At 55.9% G+C, this 24,499-nt stretch overlaps 1 protein-coding gene across 3 annotated transcripts in view; it reads left to right on the top strand.

Moving 5' to 3' along the window:
* Positions 1-23,647, top strand: part of Pax7 (paired box 7) — a 93,332-nt gene extending 69,685 nt beyond the window's left edge. For 2 of the 3 annotated variants that reach the window (XM_042688698.1, XM_042688699.1), the window contains exons 8-9: positions 16,723-16,969; positions 23,532-23,647. In XM_042688698.1, the coding sequence (XP_042544632.1) occupies positions 16,723-16,969; positions 23,532-23,647 (363 nt within the window). Of the gene's footprint in view, positions 1-3,851; positions 3,870-11,870; positions 11,882-16,699; positions 16,970-23,531 lie in introns of all 3 variants that reach the window. The other variant, XM_042688697.1, reaches the window with a different exon arrangement.
* Positions 23,648-24,499: the final 852 nt, after the last annotated feature.

The raw sequence follows: 24,499 nt of genomic DNA on the forward strand, positions 1-24,499 counted from the left end.
GGAATCAGTACGGGGCCGGCCCGAGGCCTGGCATTTCGGAGCCTCCTTCCCCAGCACCTTTGCCTGGCAGCGTCTGTCTCGGTCCACCCCCTTTCTCACTGTGATCCTCCAGTCCCCACTCCCGGGCTCCTGCCCGAAGCCTCAGCCACAGGGCTCCCCTCTTACCCCTGTCCTCTTCCCAGCTGGGCACATTTCTCCAGCACCTTCACCAGAGGGAGCAGGGGTTCTGGCACCAAGGGAGGCCAAGGGAATTTGGGGAGTCGCCAGGTCTGGGCCTACATCCGCAGGACATAGTTGGAGATCCTCGGAAGGGAAGACCTGGATGCCCCACCCCACCCTTCATTCCTATGTACCTGCCTTGCCCCCCCCGCCCCCCAAGAATGGAGCCTCTGTTGCACATTCTTGCCTCCCCCTGGCTGCTACCGGTGGTTGAGAACTTTCTCTTGGGCGGGTGGGAAATAACATCCCCAACTTACTTTTTGGGGGTCCCTTCCTCTCCCACCCCTTCCCTCCCTTGTCTGACTCTCCTGACGGCCGTCTGTGCGCTCGGCCCCCTCAGCCTCACCATTGGACACCCATCCTCCCTTGTCCTCCTCACCTGCCACGCACCTGCAGACAGGATCCCGGACCCTCTCTTTTCCCTCCTCCATCTCCACTCCCTTCTTTCAGACCCTCTTCTGCCCCTTCTCTCTCCTCCCGCTCCCCCCCCATCCCCTTCCCCTAATCTCTTCACTCTGCTTTCATTTGGGAGGGTCTACCTAGAACACAGCAGCCTCTCCCATGTCGCTCAGCAGCGAACCCCTTCCTCCCTCCCCCACATCATCACCCTCAGCTCCACTGGGTTTGGCTGTGCAGGGCGGAGGTGGGGAGGGGTCCCCCAGGCCAGGCAGGGTGGGGGTGGCAGGCAGGGGGACAGGGACAGGAGGCGGGGCACGCGTGGCCACCCCTCCCATTCCACCGCAGCAGCGCCACCACAGCCGCGCCTTTGATCCATGGCCCGAGGCCGCCTGACAGTGGAAAATGCGGGGAGACAAAACCACTCAGTCAAAGTGATTCTCAACAACTGTCTCCCCGAGATAAGGACTCGCTCGGGCTCAGCGGCCTGCTTAATTCCGGCCTGCCCGGCCTGGGATCCGGGCATGGCAGCGAGCGGCCGCTGGGCGGGCCTCAGCACAGGCCTCTGTGCAGGTCTGCCTGGGGGCAGGGGGGGGGGACACCCAGGACCCAAAGTGTGACAGACCCCTTCATGCTACCAAGGGGCCCGGGCTGGGGCTGACAGCCCAGGGACAGCTACCCAAGGTCCTAGGGAGGAGAAACTTCCTCACCAGGCATGGAGGGGTGCCTTTCCTTCTTCTTTCATCAGGAATCCCCTCCCCACCAACGTGCTTTGCCCAGAACATTCCCACCCTCCCCTCTGCCCTTGTGCCATCCCTATTCACCCCTGGCTTCAGCTTCCGTCGGATCCCCAATGGGGTAGGGGGGCAAGGGTGAGCATAAGTCTTCCCAGACCCTGGTTCTTCCCCAGGGTAGTACCATTGTTTCTGAACTCTTTCTGGATACTTCTCTCTCTACCCCCTCTAAAGCAAAGTCCAGACTATCTGCTGTCCCATGTCCCCAGTGCAAAGCCTTGTAAGCAGTAGTGGTCTACAAGTGTATTCCCACACCAAGTGGACTTGGCTTGCCCGCCCCCCACCCCATCTTCAAGAACCTTCTATTAGGAAAAGCCACTAAGCAGACAACCCTGAGCCAGAGGCCTCTAGAGAGGAAAGGATGCTCTGGCGAACCTAGGGAGGCTCTGTGGCCCTGGTCTCCTCCATCAAGGGAACTTCTTTACTCAGGGCTTGGCTAACCTGGCAGGGTAGACAGGGCTTAAAGGCCAGGCTTTGCCCTCTGACCCTCGTCCACCAGCAAGTTGGGTTCCAAATGAAGATCGGGAGACACCGGAGATTCTATTGCCAAGTGAGGCCAAGAGAAAGCTCCAGCCATGGCCCCCGGTCCTATATGCTTCTCTTGTGGGTTTGTGAAGCATGGAAACAGCTTCGTGGGCAGGTGATTCCGCCCAGGATGGGGGTGGCAGGACCAGCGGTAGAAGGGGCATCCCCAAGGTCCCTCTGAGAGCAGGGGTGAATCTAGATGACCATTGGAGGATGGATCCTTCCCAGGGCAGGGAGACTCGAACCACCCCAGTGGCTCCCATCAGAAAGTCAGCTCTGGGCTGCCTTCACACCTGTTTCCAGGGAAGGCTTGGCATCTCAGAAGCACAGCACTAGCAAGCTCACCCAGGTATGAAGCTGGAGGCCCTGTTGAAGGCCTGTCTAGCCTTCACATGCCCGGGGACCCCTAGAGCCCCGACCACATCGGCGAGATGACCTCCTTTTTTTGAGAGTGAACTACCCTCCCCCGAAATTTCAGCTCTGGGCACCACCCTGGAAATAGCTAGGCATCCTTCACTGCCTGGATAGATGACAGTCAGTGGGGGGGGGGGGGTGGCTGTGACTCGAATCCTCTTCATCTCTGCCTCTGCATGGGCGATGTCACCAAGTCCTGAGAAATCAGGCATTCCACGTTGAAGCAGCCTCGTGGTGAGCCAGCACTGAGTGAGGGGTAGGAGGCCTCAACTCCTCAAACCCTGAGGACATCCGAATGGAGCTGGCCCAGGTCCAAATAAACGCGACCCTCACCAGACCAGGAGGGGGCCTCTGACCAGCAGCATAGAGGATTACCGTCCCACGAGAGCCCTGGCAAGTATCTTATCACAAAGGAGACATGTCCAGGCTGAAATTGAGACGTGAGGCCCAGGGGCAGAACTTCCCCAGCCTCCTCCCTAAGGGCTCCCTTCCCATCCAGGCCGCAGACAATCCCGTCCCTGGCCTGAGAGCTCCAGCCAACTACGTTCACACTGCTGAGGCCTCTGGGGTAGAGCCACTCTTGTCTTTAACCCCCGCCCCCAAAAGTAGAGTTGGTAGTCCAGTGCTGTTTACAATGACAGCAGTGATACCCTGGTTGCTCAGAACCTGGCAGCTGACCCCTTTGCCCAGCCTGGTTGTGGTTCGGTGCTCACAATCATCTTGCCCACTTTGCAGAGTCAGAGGTAAAGTTCAAGGTCATCAGTGTAGGACAAGGTCAGGATCCAGTACCTAGGTCCTGCCAGGGACTGGATGTTCCCTCTACTGTGGACTGCCATGTGGGAGGGACAAGATCAGACCCTCTGGGTCTGTTCTGCACGCTAGCAAGATGCCCAGGCACACCAGAGACCAGTGGCTCACACCTGTCATCCTAGCTACTCAGGAAGCTGAGATCTGAGCTTCGTGGTTCAAAGCCAGTGGGTACAGAGAAGTCTGTGAGCCTCTTGTTTACAATTAACCAGCAAAAAGCTGGGAAGTGGAGATGTGTCTCAAGTTGTAGCAGCACCAAACCTATGCAAAACTGGGTGGCTACTCCTGTCCTTTCTCCTCCCAGATCTCAGGTGCCCCCTGAGCTACTTTCAGGGACTGAGAATGGACTCCCCTGCCCTGGGTAGCAGAGAAAAGAGAAAGGAAGTAGCCTAGAAGGATCCAGAGAGTCCCTAGATGCAAGCATGAAAAGATAGGGGATGACAGGCTCCTGCAGCTTTCCTCCAGGTCCGCGCTAGCCAGCAGCTGGACCAGCTGGTTGGCTCCTTGGCATAGTCAGCTCCCAGGCTGACTTCGGGAAGGAGGCACACGGGCGGGGGGCGGGTGTATGCAGAGGGGGCAGAAGGGAATACACAGACTGACGGATAGAGAGTAGAGAGCCAGGATACACAATGCTGGCTGAAGCACTACCCACAGAGATGCAAGGGAAAGGAAGGGAGAGAGGGTGCAGACCCGGAGAGAGGAAATGCAGTGCACGCGGGAACCCATGGGCACATGGACAGGGGTAAGGGCAGTGGGAGAATCAGAGAGGACACAGAAGGCAGGAAGACAGAAGCAAGGCTTGAAGTGAGTCCGAGTGGAACTGGAGGCAGGAACCTGCAGCTGAAGGCAGCCAGAGCAGAGGGCTCAGGTGCAGAGAGGGGCTGGAGGGCTCCTAGAGGAAGGACGCTGCAGCCAGATAGCCCAGATTGGAATTCCAGTCCCACCAGCTCTCAGCCACATGGGCTTGGTCTGTCTGTTCCTCCCCAGAAGCAGTAGGGGTGGATGGCCCCTTTGTCCCCCAGTGATATGGTAACCTCCCAAAGCCGGCTTCTTTCCATGGTCCCTGAAAAGCCCCCTCCTACCCACTGTCCAGGTCTGTCTGTCTGTCTGTAGAAGGTGGCTTTTCCCATGCTTCCTGGGTCTGAACCCCAGATGCTCTGGCCTCCTGGCGTGGCAATAGTTGGTCCCTGAGCCCCCACTCCCCACACCAGTTTCCCCCACCGCCAGCTTGAGGTGAAAAGTCTTGCCCTGTGGCCAAGTGTTTCGCTTTAGTTCCAGATGCCACCCTGACAGGTGCTCTCTTGTGATTAATGTCCCCAACCGTAGCCCTGGGACTGGCTCCTCCTCCCCTCCCCCTTCTCTTCCTCTTCCTCCTCTTCTTCCTCCTGCCCAGGCCTTCCAAAAGTCTCCTCCTGGCCCACTCTCTTTCTGAACCTGTCCTGGCCATCTCAGCTGGCCAAGCTGTGTGCTTCCTTCCAGCCTCTGTCTTCCTGGCTAGGTGATGCATTGACAGTCAGTCAAGTGCCCGGAGCCCCATGGGGCAAAGCAGAGAGGCTGCTGGGACATCAGAGGCCCCAGACAGCCCCAAGAACAGAGCCCTATGGGTCTGGGGTACAGAACACTTCTGGCTGGGCCAGAGACTCAGAGAGAGGATGCTGACAACCGCCACATTTACACATGGGACTTTCAGGTCCTGTGAAGGAGGGAGGGGAAAGGGGGAGTGGATGGCTGGGAATAGAACAGTGATTAAGAGCCTTGGCTGCTTGGGGCTGTGTGTGTGTGCTATTGGAGTTGGGGGACCATGGCTGGAGTCAGCACTGGCCACACTGGAGAGTACTGTTTGAATGGGATCCGTGGTTGACCAGCTGTGTACTCTTAGCCGGGTGACGTGAGCTCCCTCTGCCTCCTCATCCGTCACAGGTGGACGACAGTGGCTACTGCCTCCCGGTTACCTCTGGGAGTCAAGCGTTCACACACCTAAGATACTTAGAACAGGCCCCAGCCACGATCGTATTAAAGGGATGTTTTAGCAAGGATGGTGAATGGGAATGGTGGCATTGGGGGAGGGGAACCAGCTCCAGGTGGGGGGTGGGCAGGGTGGATTTCACGGGGTATAGGAGGGAGGGAGGATGCTTCGCTGGTTCCTTCCCCACTCTGCCCAACCCTTTTCTCACACAACCAGTGGCATCGCCTTCCGGGGCCCCGCGGTGCCAGCCAAGGAGCTGAGCTGCCTCTATCTCCTCCCGCATCTCTGTGCGGCCGGGGACAGAGCGGCAGCACCAGCAGCAGCAGCAGCTTCTTGCTTCTTGTTTGTTTGCTACGTCAGCCCCACGGGCACCCTTTTTTTTTTTGCTAATTTTGTAGCTGCCTTTATCAAATGGGGATTCACAGGCGCTTTATCCTTGATAAGTGGATTAGTCGGTGAGCTAAACAAGAAGGTGCGGGATGAGGGGCCTCCGCTCCAGAGAAGATATTTGTTTCTGGAAGAATGGAGCCTGCGTTCTGTGCCCTGTGCGGGGAAGGAGTGGGGGGGGGGGGGCAGGGAAGGCTGGAAGTAAGCAGAGCGTGGAAGTAGCTGGAAGGATCTGGAAGGATCATCTGTGCTGCTGCTTCCAGGAGCTGGAGGCCAGAACCTGGGCAACTTTCTGCAGAACAATGGGAGAGCAGGAGGGAGCCTGGGTGCTGGGGCAGGGGGCGGGGAATCCCTTTCGGGAAAGGGGGTGATAGAAACCTGTATTGAATCCAGGCACATGGCAAACCTGGGCTGGCTTTGAGTTGGCATCACTTACCTGCGCTGCCTTTGTCTTCTCTTTTCCCCCTACCTCTCTTTTCCTTCCAGCCTTCTCTTCCACCCCATCTGCCCTTCTGAGCCCCTCCAAGGATCCGTACTGTGGTCTCTGAGGAGTGGCCACCTGGTGGGCAGGGAACTGTCCAGCTTCTCTTCCTGTCACCCCCAATGTGTGTCCCCCAAGGCCCCAGTGGGTTATCACAGGGAGTTGCATGTAGTCTTTAAAATGTACGTGTTACTCTCCTTGCTAGGATGAAACCGTACATGTGGGTGACCATAATACCTGACTGTGGATGCTCTCCCCCAGGAAGTTGTGCCATGGTGATCTTGAGGGTCAAGGGACCAAGGGAGGAAGTGAAGGCGACGGAGACGTACGGAGTCCTAGAAACAGGAAATACAAGGAATACTTGGCTCTTGCTGAGGGGCAGGGGGGGTGTGTCCAAGCCAGCAGGTGACCACAAGGGTCATGCTGGGTAGAGGTCAAGGCCAAGATTGGGATTCCAAAGCATCTCTCTGCAGAGTGCTAGAGACAGAACCAGATGCTTCAGGGAGAAAGAAGAGAAAGAGGCCCGAAGGATGCTGGGGTAGATGTTCTTCCTTCATGGCTGGTGGAGAAAGTGAGGGTGGGAAGGGACACCCCGATGCTCTCTTTTTCATGCGAGTAACCGGGATCTTGAGGTTCCCGTCCCAGGAGCAGGAGGAGTCTGGCAGAGCAGGGTGGGCGAGGAGAGCAGGGGTTGTGAGAGGGAAAGAAACGGTTGGAGCAGCACGCCACCAGTCCTCAGCTGGCCCTTTGCCGCGCTGTCCTCCCCACGCTGCCTCCAGCTGAGTGTGATTTTGCTATTTATTTACATGTAATTATTGCTATGAGGTGCAGATATTAACGCTGTCAAGAGCAATTTGCTCTGACATTTTTCACTCGCTCCGTGCCCCCCGCCACTCTCGACGGCGCCCAGGGCTCTCCAGGCTCAACGGCTGCACACTCAGTGGCCCCGGCCCTGGGAACCACCCAGCCGGTAAGGAGTGGTGCCGGTAAGCTCGCCCGATCTTCTGCAAACTCATTAAGCTTTGAAATTGAATTTGGTCTAGGAGAGGGTGGGTTGCCCCCCTCCGCCACCGCCGCCCACTCCGCTGGCCAGGCTGGCTCCGGGCCTCCATGGGCTCTGACTTCCAGAAGAGATAACCAGACAAGGCCTGAGCTGGCCAGGGCCAAGGCTGGCAGAGGGCAACAGAGGAGACAGCTGGTGGAGATGGGGAGGGCCACTGTCAGGGACGGGGGATGTAGAACGCCACGCGGGCGCCGCCCAAGATGGCAGCTCAGCTTCTCCTCCCTGGGTATGGCACGGGAAAACTCAACAGCCCTAAGCTGGAGGGATGGTACGTACGTATGTGATAGTGGTGCCCAATTCATGAAGAGACTTTCACACGGAACCAGTCCAGCCGTACACCCAGTGGCCTTTCAGAGCACTCCACCATGCATGGGCACCTGGGGAAAGGTGTGGGGCGGGTAGATGCTAGAAACAGTCAACTCTCTTGTCTCTCCGCTTATACCTTGTGAGCTCAGACCCCTGCCCTTTGACCATTTATCCTTATGATACTGGTACCTTACTGGATCTAAGATGATCCAGCCTGGCTCTTTTTTGGACCTTATAGGAAGATGTCTGCAGGAGCCTCTTTATAGGACCACAGTTACCTGGCCATGGTGGGGTGGCCAATGGAGGAAATGTGTATCAGAAAGACACCGGGGAAAAAAGTGTCTGGAGTCTGTCATTCCTATGATACACAATACCAACAAAAGTAAAACCACTGGTTTTATTTGGATGGATGGATGGATGGATGGATGGATGGATGGATGGATGGATGGATGGATGGATGGGTGGATTTAAGTGTCAGTCCCAGGGCTTGAACTCAGGGCCTATATCCAAGCTTTTTTCTTTTGCTCAAGGCTAGCGCTCTACCACCTGTGTCACAGCTCCACTTCCAGCTTTTTGCTTGTTCCTTGGAAAGAAGAGTCTCACAGACTTTCCTACCCAAACTGGCTTCAAACTGTGATCCTCAGATCTCAGGCTCTTGAGTAGCTAGGATGACAGATGTGTGTTACCAACCCCCAGCTTGGGCCGCTGAGGCTGGTTCATCCACTCAGTTCACAGCAGGGATTTGATCCTCTGAGTGGGGCGTCAGCCAGCCATCATGGCTGTGGATCCCTAACGCGCTGTGATCAGTGCCAGCTTGCCTGCCCAGGTACTAACGAGGTTTCCCTGTCACCGCTCAGCCCCTGCCACCATCAATCTGTCTATTTGTCTCTGGCAATTAGGGAGGGGGGAACCTCCCTCCCCGTGCTGGGGCAGGGTGGGGGAGGCCCAGTGTGTGGGCCTCCAGTCCTCTAGAATCAAGGAGGCCCCTTCTCTCCCCTGCCTCCCCTCTTTTCCCTCTCCCCCTTCCCTCCCCTCCCCTCAGCTGAGCCAATTAGGCCCCTGACACCTGGAGCTGCTGACAAACTGTTTCTGTCACTTGCTTTCTGTCTTTCATTAGGGCCTGGGAGGAGGGGGAGTGGGGAAAGGGAGGAGGAGGGAGATGGGATCTTTCATGCTTAGCAAGGCCAGATACATTAATTACAAAACGGCCATTTGCGCGTGAAAGTGTGCTAATTAAATTTATGCAATCATTATCTTTAAATAGTCCTATCTTTCTCAGCGATCGGGGGTGGCGGGGGCCTTCCTTCCCCAGCCCGCTACTGCTCCCAGCAGAGCTGGTCTAATCCCCGGGCCTGCCATTTATCACCCCATCAGAGATGGTCTCTGAAACTCTCACTGAGCCCCTTCCAGTCCCAGCCCCCGCCCCTTCAGGGGCCAGGAACCAGGGGACCCAACCAGGCTTGGATAGATTGGAGCTGCCGACATCTCCAGCTAGGGTTTCAGATAACTTTAGATGTGTCCAGATATTTGGAGGGTGACATATTGTCAGCCAGACATGGGGTGTGTTGTGTGTGTGTGTGTGTGTGTGTGTGTGTGTGTGTGTGTGTGACTTCATTCACAAGTAGGAAGTCACAAACGCACAAACTCTGCCTCTAGAGTAGCAAAAAGCCTCAGTGGGGAGGAGGGGCTCCTGGAAATCCTGCAGGTTGGGGCATGGACTGAGCATACTATAAGTTCTTGATTTATTTCGTTCAATCAATTTGATCCCAGGCTCTGGGCTACAGATAAAACACCAGTTCATCCATTCCTTCATGAGCTGGCTCACCGTGAACATCTGTTCTCCTACTCAGTGTCAGGCATGGGAGTAAGACAGCACTCCCTCGCCCCTCCCGCACACATAGCTCCTAGCAAAACCCAGGACGTCTTGTCCTCAGGAGGCGGGGGGGGGGGGGGGGGAAGGGGAGGGGGGAAGAAAGGATGTGTGTGTATGTGAGCACATGCATGTGTGCAAGTTTCAGATGCATGGAATGGCACAAAGGCAGCGGGCCAGCCAGGGCCCAGGCTGAGGGGTTGGACTACAAGAGGGCTGAAGTTTTCCTGTGGGTAAGGTTGGTTCCCAATGGGCCCACAGCATCTCTGGCCTAAGTCTTCCGGCATCTCTTCTCCATTCCAGAAGGTTCTGACTCCAGTCTTACCTGGATCCCTTCTGCTGTAGTTTTGCAACTGTCCTGTCCCCAACCCTCCTCCTTCCTGTCCCTCCCTCAGTGTGTTCTGCACATGGGTAATGAGAGCCGCAGCTGGGCTGGTGACAGGACACAGCGTTGTTCCAGTGTCCCCATCAGCCCCAGCTGCTGAGGCCTCACCTCCGCCTGTGTGCTTAAGGTGGTCCCCAGAGGAATATGCAGGACACGGACCTCCTTGTACAAAGTCACATGCACACTCAGAGCTCCATGGACATGCGTGTGTGGCACAGTGCACACATATGCACACGCATCGTAGCCACGTACAATAGTACACAGTACCCACACACAGGCATGCACACGTGGCACTCACATGTGTGCACGCGGGCATACACTCTGATGTGTACAGAGCAAGAGTGTTGGGCTGGAAGGCAGGAGTTCTGTTCCAAGCTGGGTGCCGGTGGCTTCCGCCTGTAGTTCTAGCTTCCCAGGAGGCTGAGATCGGAGGATCAACATTCCAAGCCATCCCAGGTAGCAAAGCTCATGAGACTCTCCGTAACCACCAAAAAGCCAGAAGCAAAGCTGTGGCTCAAGTGGTAGAGCACCAGCCTTGCTTGAGCAAAAAAGTGAAGGGACACAGCCCAGGCTCTGAGTTCAAGTCTCAGTCCCAGGAAGGATTAAAAAAAAAGTTCTACGGTAGTCCAATCCTGCCACTCCTCTGCTTTGTGATTCCAGGTGAGGTCCTGAGCCTCAGTGTCCTCCTCTGGAGGGCAGAAGCAAAGGGTAAGGTGCTAGGTTCCTTCAAGAGGATGACGGCCGGCCGCCAGGCTTAGCAGAGCCTTCCTGGCAGGCTGGGGTGGCAGGGGAGAGGGGGGCTAGCTACTTGGGGGGGGGATGGAGTGGAGGAGGAGTTAGGGAGTAAAGGCCATAAACAGAGATGGCTGTGAAGGGGGGTGGTGAAGATGGGGAGACCTGCAGGAAATCTTGTTTGGAAGCTTCCAGAGTCAGCACCCGAAGCCCATTACCGCTGTCCACAGGGGGCAGAGAAAGGGGTAGGGGGGGCAGATCCTCTTAGCGGAGAATTGAGGTGGAGAGGGGGGCAGCACTGGCTGGCTGGCTGCCCGCTTCGTGATTTCTCACTTCTGCTAATCCCAGTGTGGAGCTGGGCACAGGCCGTGTGTGTGTGTGTGTGTGTGTGTGTGTGTGTGTGTGTGCACACACGTAGGCATGCCTGCATTCGGGCTTATGTCTAGGTGAGCCGGCGAATGTGGAATAGTACAGGCATTCTTTGTATGTGTGTGTTCGCTCTGTCTACACCACGCTGTGTGCGGCCCATGGCTTTGTGTGTATGACGGTGGCTGTGTCGTTGTGTCGTGGAGTCTGTGTGCGGCGATGGCGGGGATGGGGTGCGAACTCTGGGTCTCACGCTTGGCTGCCCACTGAACTCCACAGGGAGATTTTTCTCTTTCATTTTCGTTTTTTTTTTTTTTTTTTTCTGGCTAATTGGAGATAAGAGTCTCCTGGACTTTCCTGCCCTGGCTGACGTTGAACTGCGATCCTCACATTTCAGCCTCCTGGGGCATGAGCCACCAGTGCCCAACCTATGGGAGCTTTTAACACCTCTCAACCCCCAGGCCTCCAGGGGATTCCAGCAGACAGAGGGGGAGGCCAAGGCCTGGGGAGGGGAGGACCGGCCCTGGCCCCTGCCCCCACTTACCCTGCCTGGACAGAGACAGACTCGAGGTCCCAGGCCCCTCAGCACCCAAAGGCCAGCCGTGAGCCAGCCTGTCCTGGCCACCCAGGCCCAAGACGGCTCTTGGCCCATGAGACTTTTTCATGCATTTCCCACAAACATTGCAGCATGGCTCCTGGCAAGTGGTTTTCTGACCACGAGAACAGGCTGCCCCCCAGTGCTTCACCTCCCGTCACCAGTGGAGCAGGTGAAGGAGTGAGGTAGGAGCAGGGCTGGAGGAGGGTGGGAGGCTTGAAGGAAATCACACTCTGGGCCCACGCCATCAGGTCCCCAGCTAGAGACCGAGACAGGGGACAGGGTGTGTGTGCGTGTGTGTGTGTGTGTGTGTGTGTGTGTGCGCGCGCGCGCGCATGCGGCATATGGAGCTGAATTTGATGAATTTAGCCAAAGGAGCTGTGCAGAGGTGCTGCTGGCTCATTGGGATCTGGAGGAAAAGCTGTTCGGTCATCAGGACTCTCATCCTGGAGTCCGTGAGTCCTGTAAGACATGAGGTGTTGCATGTACAGATGCCAGAAGGGAGCCGCCCACCCCCAAACCCTGGCCACCTCCTCTCCATCACTGAACACATTCAGGACAGAGGAGGTGGGACTGTTCCAAGTGCCCGGCACCCGACCCCTTTCCACTGTGCACCCCAACTTCCCTGGGGGGTGGGAGGAGGGAGGGCAGAGCCAGACTTCCCCCCAGGGGTGGGGGAGGAGATGAGAAAGGCATCAACCATCCTGGAGGAGTTCCTGGGCCTTCCCTCTAGTGCTTGCTTCCGGCGCAGGCCACCCCTGAGCCTTCTTCCCCCTCTGCTCCCATCTCAGCCAGCAGGAGAGAGACACGAGGCCAGTGAGCTCTCTTTTGAGCTGGCTCTAGGTACCAATTGCTTTCATCCTCCCCTGGCCTTCTTGGGTGGCAACAGTCAGCACCATTCCCATTATACAGACAGGAAGACTGGGCCCAGAAGGTTAAAGACAATGCCCAGGGCCAGTCACTCAGGGACAGGGCACCCTGCAGAAACAACGCCGAGGCTCCCCACATATACACAGCACCCGCCAGCCAAAAGCCCTGAGTGAGCCTCAAAGCCCCCCCCCCCTGGCAGGACAGAGAAGGGACCCATGCACATCCAGTTCCCAGAGCCCTTGTTCCGATGCCAGGGCCCGAGCCCCTTCCAGCCTTACCAGTCTTCAGGCCCTGTGCCCTCCCCTCTCTCCTGCCGCAACCCCACCCACTACGCAGGCTCTGCCAGGGAGCCGGCACCGTGGCCCTTCTAATTGTATCCAAGCTCGCAAGCCGCGGTTAAGTTATCACAGAGGGTGCAGGCCTCCGAGCCCAGCCTCCTCGGTCCCGGGCCCTCAGGGCCAGCTCAAGAACGGAGGGAATTAATTACATTTTTTCCCCATCCCCTTCTTTTAAAGTAAAGGAGTGCACGGAGGCTTGCGCAGTCCTGGGGGAGGAGAGGGCAGAGGCTGGAAGGGGAGGGAGCCTCTCTGCCACCCCCCCCCCAAAAGCAGCAGGCCTCTCCCCAGGGGCGGAAGGGGGGCCAGGCTGGCTCCTTATTGATTTAGTCTGGTCTAGGCTGCGACTCATTTGGAGCAAGGGGGTGAGGGGTGGGGGGGGAGAGGAAGGTAGGACTGTCAGTCAGCCTGATGGACAGCCCTTGAGATTTGCCTTCAGATAAAACCTTACAGATGTGGAGGTCGGTATTGATTTTGAGTTAGTAATGGTAACGTACCAAGAAGTAATACATTAGTAAAACCAAGGTCACCGGGAAAACGTAAGCCCCGCCCCGCCCCCACCCCCCATCCCGGGAGAGGCCTAGAGCATTCTTGAGGGAGTGGATCACCACAGCCGGGGCCCAAGACTTCCTCAAGTTCAATAGTTTGCAGACCCTAGCCCTCCCCCAGGCCCCTTACTGTGGGCAAAAATGCTTCCTGTGTCAGCGGGCACCAGGGGCCTTCCAGAGTTCTTAGGGACAGCCTGAGGCCAGGAGGGGATTGTGGGTACTTGGTGGGGGGGGCGGGGATTGAGGCCAACCTCTGTGCAGCTCTCCGTGTGTGTGTGGCGGGGGAGAGATAGAGTTCCTCTAGGTGTCAGAGACTAGGTACAGACCCCAGGGAGGTCTAGCTGACCTGTATGATCTCAAGCCAGCCTTCCCACTGCCCCATGCCTCAGTCTCCCCCCCCCCCCCACACGCAGAACAGGGTACTTAGACTTCCACTGGCTTGAGGAGCCCCCCTGGCTGGGGGTCTTGGCTCCACCATGGGCCCCTCCCACCCCACTGCAGTTGGGTCTTGTTCCACTTGAGGAGACTCTGCTATGCCTGGAGACAAGGGTGGGATGAAGTGGAAGCCCTTTGATCCACGGGCCTCCTCGGGGGACGTGGAGGGGCTGAGCGGATGCCACAGCAGCCTTCATTCACACCTACCCCAGATGTTCCAGGCCAAATCCTATTGAGCAAATCCCATTAGAGGAAAAGCTCCGGGTGCCCAAGGACCACGATGAGAACGTTTCTGAGCTGTCTGTTTCTAAGCAGGGTCCAGGGCCTTCAGAGCCGCCCACTGGGCCCCACACAGGCCCCTTCTGAAGAAGCACCCCAGGGGGCCCCAGGGCTTCCCTTCACCACACTGACCTTCTTGCTGGATGTCTTCCTACCCCAGGGCCTTTGCACTTGTGGCTTCCCCTGCCCCAAAAGCTTTTCTGCTTGTGGACCCATGACTGGTTCTTTTTGGACTTGTTGACTCTCTCTTTCTCTCTCTCTCTGGCCTAACTCCCTCCTCATGCCAGCCCCGTCTATTTTTCCTCTATGGCACTTACCAGTCCCAGAAATCACATTCTTTATCTGTTGGTTCGTATTAGCTAGTTATTTGTCTTCATTTCTACTAAATAGAAAGCTCTAGGAAGGCAGGGGATTGTTGTCTGGCTGTGTCTGGCAGTAGTAAGTGTACAATACCATAAGGCAAACATCCATGACAGAAGGGCTTAGGTGTGCCAGCCTCCTCCTTGAGAGCCGACAGCAAGCAAACCAGGGGTGGGAGGCAGATCAACCCGGCCCACAACTGCTTGCTCGCAGACCTGCCACAAGGTCTGGGGGAGCCATGGCCCTTTGTGGGCCTCAGTCTCTTCTGAGAAATGGGCACCATGGCTCTACCTCCTCTGTGTACCTCTGCAAGGCTGCTGTTTCCTGGCTTCACCTGGGCTCTGAGCAAAACCATGGCACAAAGCTCCTCGTGGCCTCTCGGCCGCCTCTTGAATTGGGAATGGCCATTCCCATTTCACAGAGGGAAGAGACCTCGCTCTCTCACGTCTCTGCCTGACCTGTCCTCCGACCTTGGTGCTCAGGACAGGGACAGAGCAGAAGGGTAAAGTGAAGGTAAACAGGGTCTGGCTGGGGCCCTTCTTTAAAGCCTGCATCCTGCCGTCTCTCAGAGGCAGCTGGGAGTCAATTGACAAGGTCTCTGCCTTCCTGTTCCTGCACTTCCTTTATAGACTTCCACGGCCTGAGCTGTCCTCACACAGACTCAGCTCTGTGTCTTGATGGTCTTTGCTTCTGTGTGTGTGTGTGCAGGGGGATGGAGGGGTCCTGAGGCTTGAACTCAGGGCCTGAGCTCTGTCCCTTACCTTTTATGCTCAAAGCCAGCACTCTACCACTTTGAGCCACAGCACTACCTCCGGTTTTCTGGTGTGGTTAATTGAGGATAAGAGTCCCACAGACTTTTCTGTCCAGGCTGGCTTTGAACCGTGATCCTCAAATCTCAGCCTCCTGAGTAGTTAGGATTACAGGTGTAAGCAGCCAGCGCCCAGCTGGTCTTTGCTTCTTGCTTATCTGACTAGACACTACCTTCCTCTTCTCCTTACCCAGAGCAGGGCCCGGGAATGCTTCCTCTCCTTTTCAAAGTCTCAGAGCTCAGAGCCCAAGGCCTGGGGCAGGAAATGGTTGTTGAATGAACAAGCAAACACCCTGCTGTCCCAACAGTAGGTGTCCACACTGTGTCTCAGGAGACAGCCTCACCTGGCGGAGTTCCTGCACAGTGAACCATGCCAAGGCGGGGAAGGGAGGTGGTCACAGAGGCTGAGGGCTGGCAGAGTCACAGAACAGCAACCGGGAAAGGACTTAGAGGACTGGCCGTGTGTTTTGCTGGAGTAGGAACAGGAGCTAGAGACCCAGAGAAGTTGAAAGTGAAGCAAACGCAGCACAGGGAAAGGGACTGGATCCAGAATGGATGGAGTCCTGCTTTCAGATGTGTGTTGGAAGATGGAGAATCCTCATCTAATAGGGGAGGACAGCTCCCTAACTGAGATCTCCCTGACTGATGGGAGAGGTGCCATTATCTGTGTAGTTTATACATGTACACATTCATCATCCATCTATCCATTTGTACATTTATCCATTCATCCATCCATTCATTCATCCATCCATCCACTCTCCTTCTATCCATCCATCTACCTATCCATCTACCCACCCATCCATCCATTCATCCACCCATCCAATAGATGAACTGCTGCTTATTTAGTTAGGTTTTGTTGTTATTTTGGTTTTTGGTGTCTTTCCTGGGGCTTGGACTCAGGACCTGCGTCTGATCCCTTGTTGTTGTTGTTTTGTGTGTTTTTTTGAGGCAAATTCTTTATTGTGATTAAGTGATTTCACAAATTTCACAGTATTGTGGGATAGTGAATGCTTAAAGTCACAAACACACTCTAACTCTCCTGGGGCAAATTGTCTATCTTGGTCTATACAATTTATGAGTCCTATGAGCTTTGACAGTACAGTTATTTCTTCCACATCGGGTGATATGTACGTTTCTTTCCTTCTGTATAGCATCAGCTATTCCCTCTTTCCCACTGGTTCCCTCCCTCCCATCGCTGCCATTGAGTTGCTTAGTTCATTTTGGTCAATGTCCAGTGCAGCTGATGGGTCCCACTGTTGTATGTTTTTCCCTGAATCCTTCTAGTTCTGTGTCCTCCTCCTGGTCTCCTGCCTGTGTGCACACCTTGTTTTTTTTGCTCAAGGCTGTTGTTCTACTACTTGAGCCACACCTCCATCAATAGCTTTTTGGTGCTTAATAGAGGTAAGAGCCTCATGGACTTTCCTGCTTGGGCTGGCTTCGAACCAGCATGATCAGATCTGTCTCTTGAGTAGGTAGGATTATAGATGTGAGCCACCAGCATCCAGCTTCGGTTAGTTTCTTATTCATGCATGCAGTAGCTCATTCACTAGCAAGACTCAGACTGACCCCTTGGGCCAGGACCTATGGGCAGGGAGGTGAATAAAGACCTGCCCTGACCCCTGGAGCTCTCCATGGAGAGAGGCCAGGTAGGTTAGGACTCCAGGAGAAACGCTGAAGCCCAGAGGCTGCTGTGACTTTAGACTCAGCAGGCATGGTCTCCGTGTCCAGGAGTCCCTGGGGCCCGTCCTCAGCGCCCAGTACTGACCCCATCTCTCCCACAGGTGATGAGCATCCTGAGCAACCCCAGTGCAGTGCCACCGCAGCCGCAGGCCGACTTCTCCATCTCCCCTCTGCACGGGGGACTGGACTCGGCCTCTTCCATCTCCGCCAGCTGCAGCCAGCGGGCTGACTCCATCAAGCCGGGCGACAGCCTGCCCACCTCCCAGTCCTACTGCCCACCCACCTACAGCACCACGGGCTACAGCGTGGACCCCGTGGCTGGCTACCAGTACGGCCAGTACGGACAGAGTGAGTGTCCTGCCTCCCTCCCCGCCCCCGCCCCCGGTGGGGAGCCACGGGTGGGGGCGGGGTGGGGAAGTGGGGGCGCCCTTCCCCTACACGATAAGAACATCGCTACTATAAGATGTTACTGTGCTGCGTAGCAAATCCAAGCCCGGCATCCGGGCTCCTGAGGGGATCTAAATCCAAACCAGTCGTAACCCGTAGCCACATTTGACACGTTGAGAAGAAAGTGGTAGGATTGTTTCGACCAACATATCGATGGGTCAGAAAAATGATCCTTTCAGCCAGCAATCCATGTGAGATGGCGAGAGCAAGCCGGTGGCCCGCGCGTCCCTCCCCAAGCTACCTTCCACCCCCAGCAGGCGTCCCCCCCCAGGGCCGGTTTTCACGCACACACGAAGTTTCCATCAGCAACGCCCCCGTCTGTGTTTACATTTCATCGCTCACAGCTGAGGTCGTGATTTACACACCCAAGTTGCTCCAAATAGACTTCGAAGTTTTCCAACCATGAAACAACTAAATCGAAGATCCGTTTTTACATTTAAATTAGATAAAACTAAATAAACATCTGAAATTCAACTCCCCCACTTACAGTAGGCACAGATCGAGTGTTCCCGCAGGGACCGCGTGGCGGAGGACCCTGCTGCCCGCAGGCCTGGGGGGGGGGGGGGAGGAGGCTGTGTCTGCAGTTCTGGCCCCCATCCCACCCCCTCAGCCTTGGTTTCCCCAGAAGGCCAAGGTCCTACAGTGCCTCCCTCCCCCCCCTCCCCCAGCTGCCATCCCCTGGTTCCTTGACTGGAAGCTGCAACAGGGGATCCTCAGACCAAAGGCTGGGAAGGGCAGGCCAGGCTGCCACCTCGGGCTGCTTGGGAATGGGGCTGCAGCAGGGCAGACCTGGGCAGGACAGGGGTCACTGGGCTCCAGTCCTGCCCCACCTGCTGGTGTCAAACTAATCAGAAGGCGTGTTGGGGAGACCCCCCCCCCACGCCCCCAGGGAGTCCTCTTCTCTAGCCACTGCCTGGCCCAGTCACTGAACTCTGCTTCCTGTAGCCACAGCCCCCTCGGACTCCCATAGCTTGCCTAAATGAAGGACAGCTGTGCAGGTCTCGACCTTCTGTGTGTCCACACCGTGTGTGAGTGTGTGTGTGTGTGTGTGTGTGTGTGTGTGTGTGTGTGTGTGTGTGTGTTGTGATGTGTCATTTCAACACCCAAGTAGAATGCATTGCAGGCAGGGGTGTGGGTGGGTATGTCCATCGTGTGTGCATATTAACAGCTCTTTGCACACCTGGCATGCATCTGAGCGTGTGCCCGAAGTCACATACCCACCCAGATGTGAGTAACACAGGATGCCACCAGGGGTGGGCATCTGGGCTCATGCCTGTGGCATCATCATGGTATGAGGAGCCTGTATGCACATGCACAGGTGTGTAGGAGTGTGCTGAGGTGTGCTGCTGTGCACACACCTGTGTAGATGTGGATCCGGTGTGTGTGCCTGCTTGTGCAGGTGGCCCACGGCTGTGTGGGTTTGCGTGGAATGTCGGCATGTCTGTGTGTGTGTGTGTGTCTGTATGTGTGCGCACCGAGAGCATGTGTCTGTGGGCACGCTTGGGCGTGGGGGGCACTTGTGAGCACACTTCCAGAGGGCCCCCAGCGACCCCCTGACCCTGGGCTTGTTCCCTGCACAGCGGGCGTGGGGCACACATGCTCTAGATAAAGATTTGAGAGGGAGCGCAGGGCCCCCGGCTGGCGTTAGTCACACCCGGAGCCTGTGCCCTGCTCCGAGGGCGCCTGCCCAATTCGGAAATAAAATTAACCCCAAAGTCAGCCTGGGGGCGGTGGGGGAGGGGATCAAAAGAGAAGGAGCCCAGGAGGCGAGAAAGGAGGGGCCTGGTCTTCCCAGGGAAGGAAGTAGGGAGACATTCCTCTCCCTCACTGAGCCTTTCTCCTCCCTCCTCCCCTCCCTCAGCCCTCCCCCCCACACCCTTGCCCCTCCTTCTTCCACTCCCCTCAGTTCCCAAAGGGAACCCCACACCCCACCCAACCCACCCCTCTGAGTCCGGGCCTGGGCTCCAGTCTGTCACCTGAGAGGCTCAAGCCCCTGGGCACTGGACACACCTGGGCTGTCTCCCCCTACTTCCATCCTGACCTTCCCCATGCATTTGCCCCGCCCAGGTCCACGGCTTGCACCCCTCCTGTGAATGCATTCAGCACGGGGTGAGACGTGTGCCCTTCATCCAACTAGTTTCTTAAAGTTATTTATTTATAACCTAGGCTCAGAGAGGATGTGTAGCTTTCCTTAGCTGGCACAGCATGGGAGAAATGAATTGAGAGCCTCAGCTTCCAACCACTGCTGCGTAGACACTCAGCCCCTGCCTGGGCCTGGGTTTATTCTCCCAAGCTTCCACAAGGGGACAGGTGCCCCCTGAGAGAGAGCACCACTACATAGGTGTATACACACAAAGACACCAAGAATACATGCCCAAAGAAAGGAAAGACTGTTTAGTGAGCATCTACTATAGGCCACCCACCATCCCAGAGGCTGTTCTGTGCCGTGTGCACCGAAAGGCAATGACATCCCGAGAGATTCTTCACCCAGGGCCACTCAGCCATAGGATATGGAAGTGTGCACAGCAGCACCTGTCTCCTGTCCCCAGGGGATCTCTTACACAGCAATCTTCCTCTCCATGTTTCTCTCCCATTTCCAGGGACATCCTTCTTCCTACCTTTCTCCAGCTCCAGTCACTGTCCATCTGTCTGTCGCTCCCCATCCCCTTGGGGATGGGGAGGGGGCAGAAGGCCAGGGATGGGGCACATGGCAGATTAATACGGTCCTGGCGCTCCCAGAGGCCAGGGCCGTACTAATGATGGGGCTGATAGAACGCAGAAGTGTGAAAAGAATTTTAATAGATCTGACAAGTCTAATAAGAATTTGTGTCTGGAAGGGTCCTCCTCTGGGGCCGCAGGCTGCCGAGGCTCTGACGGCTGAGGTTTGTTTACTGGTTGGCATCACCGCATCTCCTGCCAACTGCTGATTAATCTAATTTGAGACGTTGAGAGCTCAGGCAGAGGCACAAGGCAGAGGACACGAGACACGGAGGGACAGAGGGACAAGGAAAGCTAGTGACAGAGGTCCTGATGAGAAACGTCACAGCCCTGCCCTCACCTGCCTCAGCTCCACCCCACCGAAGGACAGGCTCTGCAGCCTGCTGGTTGTCCTGGGTCATCAGAAAAGTTTGGTCTCTTGGTGTCTCTTGTCCACCTGCACGAGGGGGCCAGACAAGCCCCTACTATGTGCTATGGGGTTTAGACAAGCTCCTACTGTGTGCTGGGCTGCAGAAGGTAAACTTGGAAGACAAAAGAGGGAACACCCAGAGTGGCCAGAGGCACATAAAGGGCCAATTCAGCCTCCTCTGTGTCATGCACCGTGTTTAACTCCGCACCAGCCATTGTCCCATGCCTCAGTGTCCTCATTTCCCAAGTGGAAACAATTGTACCTAAAGCGAAGAACAAAGGGGCAGTGACAGAATGAAACGGGATCACGTCCGACTGCCTAGCACCTACTCCGTGCTTGCCTAGCGAGGGTGCTTACTTCACAGTGGACAGAGCACTTGGGTTAACCCAGCCATGTGTCATCAGAGTCCAGCACAAAGTAGCTCCAAGGCCACCTGTGGGTGGGGCTGGTAAGGAGGTGTCTGGGTGGAGCAGGGTGAGATGGGCAGCAGCCTTCGTGGGCTTGGGGAAGGTCACCTGAGCCTGGGCACATCCCTGGTACTACCCAGGGGGGGTGGAACTTGGCAGAGCTCTCATACTCCTAGGCTGCAAGGGACTGTGGGAAAAGCCTGGGAGCCCTTGAGCACCCAGATGCACTAGGGCCGCGTGATGCTGTCCCACTGTGCGCGGTGCAGTCCCACTGTGCGCGGTGCAGTCTCTCCTGTCACTCCCCTACCCCTGCCTTTGAGCTGTTGAACACCCAAAACTCCATGCTGCAAGTGCCCTCCAGCCCAGGGCCAGCTCTTCCTCCGCCTGTCACCACCCTGAGAGAGGGGGCCCTCCTAACTGGAGGGGAGAGGGTACTCCGGGAAGAGAGAGGCATAGCCAAGGCTGCAGGGTCTTTTCCAGGCCCCAGATAAGAATCTCATTCTCCGTTGCCAGCAGGGCATGGCTGGCCACCTCTGCTGTATAGCTGGGGAACTTGGGGACATGTAACTTCAGCAGGACGCTGGCAGCCCAGACTGCCTTTCCTTCCCATTCTGGTAGAAGAGAGTTAACACTCTAAAGAGACTTGGGACATTTGCATGACCTTTAGCACATGGGAGCCTTGCCCGGGGCCTCTGTGACCAGTGTCTCAAAGAGCATTTTCTCATACGATCCTCATGGCTGTGGGTTACACAGCTGGACACTGGTTCTTCCACGTCCCCTCTTCTGCAGCAGGGAGACAAGCTTAGAGGGGGAAAGTGGCCCCTAAGTCACACAAGAAGGTGGCTGTCCCCACCGAAGATCACATCAGTTTACCACACCCCAGCCCTGGGACCCCGCTGCATTTGAACCCACATCCTTCTCATACACCAAGTGGCAGGTTTAGTGCTAACCACTGACACAAACATCACCCCGTCCTCCAGCACAGCTCTTTTCCCTCAGTGCCTTGACTTCCCTTTTGCAAACCAGGAAATCAAGGCTCAGTTTGGGGAGGTGGTATCCCCTACATCACATGCCAAGAGGTGGCAGATGCAGGATTTGACTCCGGATAATTGGAAACCCTAGACAATGTGGCCTCTCCAGGCTCAATTGTTGGTATTGCCCAGTGAGCCTCCCTGGCCTGGCCCTTGGGACATGTCTGTCACCTCCCAGTTCTACCCATTTACAAGGTGCCAGGTGGGGTAGGGGATAGAGCAGATGCTGGCCATCCCAGAGACGCTTTGTGGAGAGATCTTTCCGTTCGCCACTCCCTTTCCAGGTCCCGGAGGTCCTGAGGGCCCAGGGGGGTAGGGAGGGTGTGGACAGGCCGCCGCTGTGAGCCCAGCACGGAAGGCAGCATCTCTGTGTCTCATTGGTCACAAACTATCCAGTCACTTGGTCAGGGTGACTTCTGCTGTAGCTTCTGAGGAGTCAAAACACATGTGCATGCTAGTGGGTGTCATAGCTGCAACCAGGCAGACGGATGCAGACACCCAGCCCGGGGAGCTCACACCGTGCACAGAGCCCGTCCATGCATCCGTGCACAGGCATGCCACTGTGCCTCTGTGCACGGAAGAGCCCGTGACTCACTCACACCCATGTGTAAACGTACACCTGCAAGATTGCTCTGTGAACATTTGTACACATGCCCACTACCACTTCATGGTGATTTGTTTTCACTGTATGCTGCGATCACTTGCACACACACGCGCGCACGCACGCGCGCGCACCCTCAGATGCTCATCTGTCTCTCTCTGTAGGTCTCAACTTCCTGCTCCTCCTTCTCTGTGCCCTCCTCTGCTCACTCAGAATGGCTCCTTTGCTTTGGGGGCAACAGTCTGGCTTTGCTTCATCTATGAGTTCAGGTCAGGGGTAAGAGGAGGCAAAATGGCCTGGTCCTCATAGTCACCTGGACTCAGTGGGGGCTCATTGGCTCTCTCCTGTAGATGGACTATGTAGTGTGCTTGCTAGAAGGCAGGACTGCTTTTTCCCTGGACACTATAGGGACCTTTCTGTACTTCCTATAGAACCAGTGAGAGAACTGGCTGATGGCACGTGTTAAGTAAGTAACTGTTGAATGATTAGAGATGAAGTGAGGGAAAGAGCTTCATGAAGAGGAAGGAGAGAGGGAGTAACAGAGGGATGGAAGGAGGAAGGAAGTGAGGGTAGGAAGGAAGGAAGAGCAAGTGGATGGATGGATGGATGGATGGATGGATGGATGGATGGATGGATGGATCAATGAGCAGATGGATGGATGGACAGATGGATGGATAGGGAGATAGATGGGTGGATCAATAGGAAGATAGATGGATGGATGGACAGATGGGGAGATGGATGGGTGGATAAGTGGATGAGTGGCCAATAGGCAGATGGATGGATGGAAAGATGGCTAGATAGGAAGATGAATGGGTAGATAGATGGATCAATACGCAGATGGATGGATGGATAGGTCAATGGGAAGATGAATGGATGGATGGACAGATGGACAGACAGATAAAGGGATGGATGGATGGAAAGATGGATAGATAGGAAGATGAATGGATAGATAAATGAATCAATAGGTGAATGAATAGATGGACAGACAGATGAATGGATGGGCAGATGGATGGATGGATAGATGGGTAGATCAATGGGCAGATGAATGGATGGATGGATGGAGTGACAGACAGATGAGGAGATGGATGGGTGGATAAATGGATGGATGGCCAGTAGGAAGATGGATGGATAGAAAGATGGATAGACAGGAAGATGAATGGGTAGATAGATGGATCAATAGGCAGATTAATGGATGAACAAGCAGGTGGATGGACAGATGTATGGAGGATGGATGAAAATTGGAAGAACAGACAAAAAGAATCTCAATTTCTAGACATTTTTTTTCTCTTCTTTCCAGCTGCTGTTGATTACTTGGCCAAAAACGTGAGCCTGTCCACACAGCGTCGCATGAAGCTCGGGGAGCACTCTGCTGTGCTGGGACTGCTGCCTGTAGAAACTGGCCAAGCCTATTAAGGCCCTGGGTCAATTTTCCCTAGCCTAAACCCCGGCCCAACCCTTCCTGACCCCTAAGTCTCCAAGCCTCCATCCCTTCAGACTCCTGAGGTCACAGAAGGCCAGGAAAGGAGTCCACTCTCTTCTCATTAGTAGCCCCCTGGAGATGCATGGCCAGTACATCCTTCACCTGTGGTTAAGAGTCCCAAAGGAACTCTGAAGTCCACCCTTCCTCTGTCTCTGGCCAACCTGCAGTGCTCCCCAGCAAAATCCACTGTGGACTCAATGCTGTCTCCGCAGGGAAACAGAGGCTCACCCTGAACAGTGAGTGCATCTTGGGACCCAGAGCACAGTGCCTGAGATGAGGTCCTGGCACCTTTCGCATCTGAGTCCCAGGGTGGCCTGGCCAGAGGTGCAGGTGAAGCTCAGAAGCATTCTCAGCTGCCAGCGCTGGAGCTGCTGTCCTGCCAGGGGCCTCTGGCTCAGCCTCTTCCTCCTCTGGTCACTGGGACTCTGTCAGATAAGGTTCCCTCCTCCCTGGGGGCAATCTTGGCTCCACCCAGGACTTCAGAGGACTTCCAGATCCTCCCCTCACACTCCTGCTGGGTGTCAGGAAACCTAGCCCTAGTAAGGAGATGGGGGAAGAGCAGGAAAAGACTCTATCAGGGGCTGCAGGTAGGGGGAGCTGTCAACCCCAGGCTGGCCCAGGGTACGAGAACCTCCAGCCCCCAGGAAGTAGGAGGCTCTTCAGCTGATGCCCGATTTTAAGCTTGCCCACTGCATCACCACCTGGGATGCAGGCTGGAACTTCTGGTTTCCTCAGGACAAGAAGAGAAGTCTTGAGATTCACAAGAATGAAGAGGCCCAAGATGG

This window comes from Dipodomys spectabilis, unplaced genomic scaffold, assembly GCF_019054845.1.
Source record: "Dipodomys spectabilis isolate Male_0828 unplaced genomic scaffold, ASM1905484v1 ptg000118l, whole genome shotgun sequence".
NCBI classification, from domain to species: Eukaryota; Metazoa; Chordata; class Mammalia; order Rodentia; family Heteromyidae; genus Dipodomys; species Dipodomys spectabilis.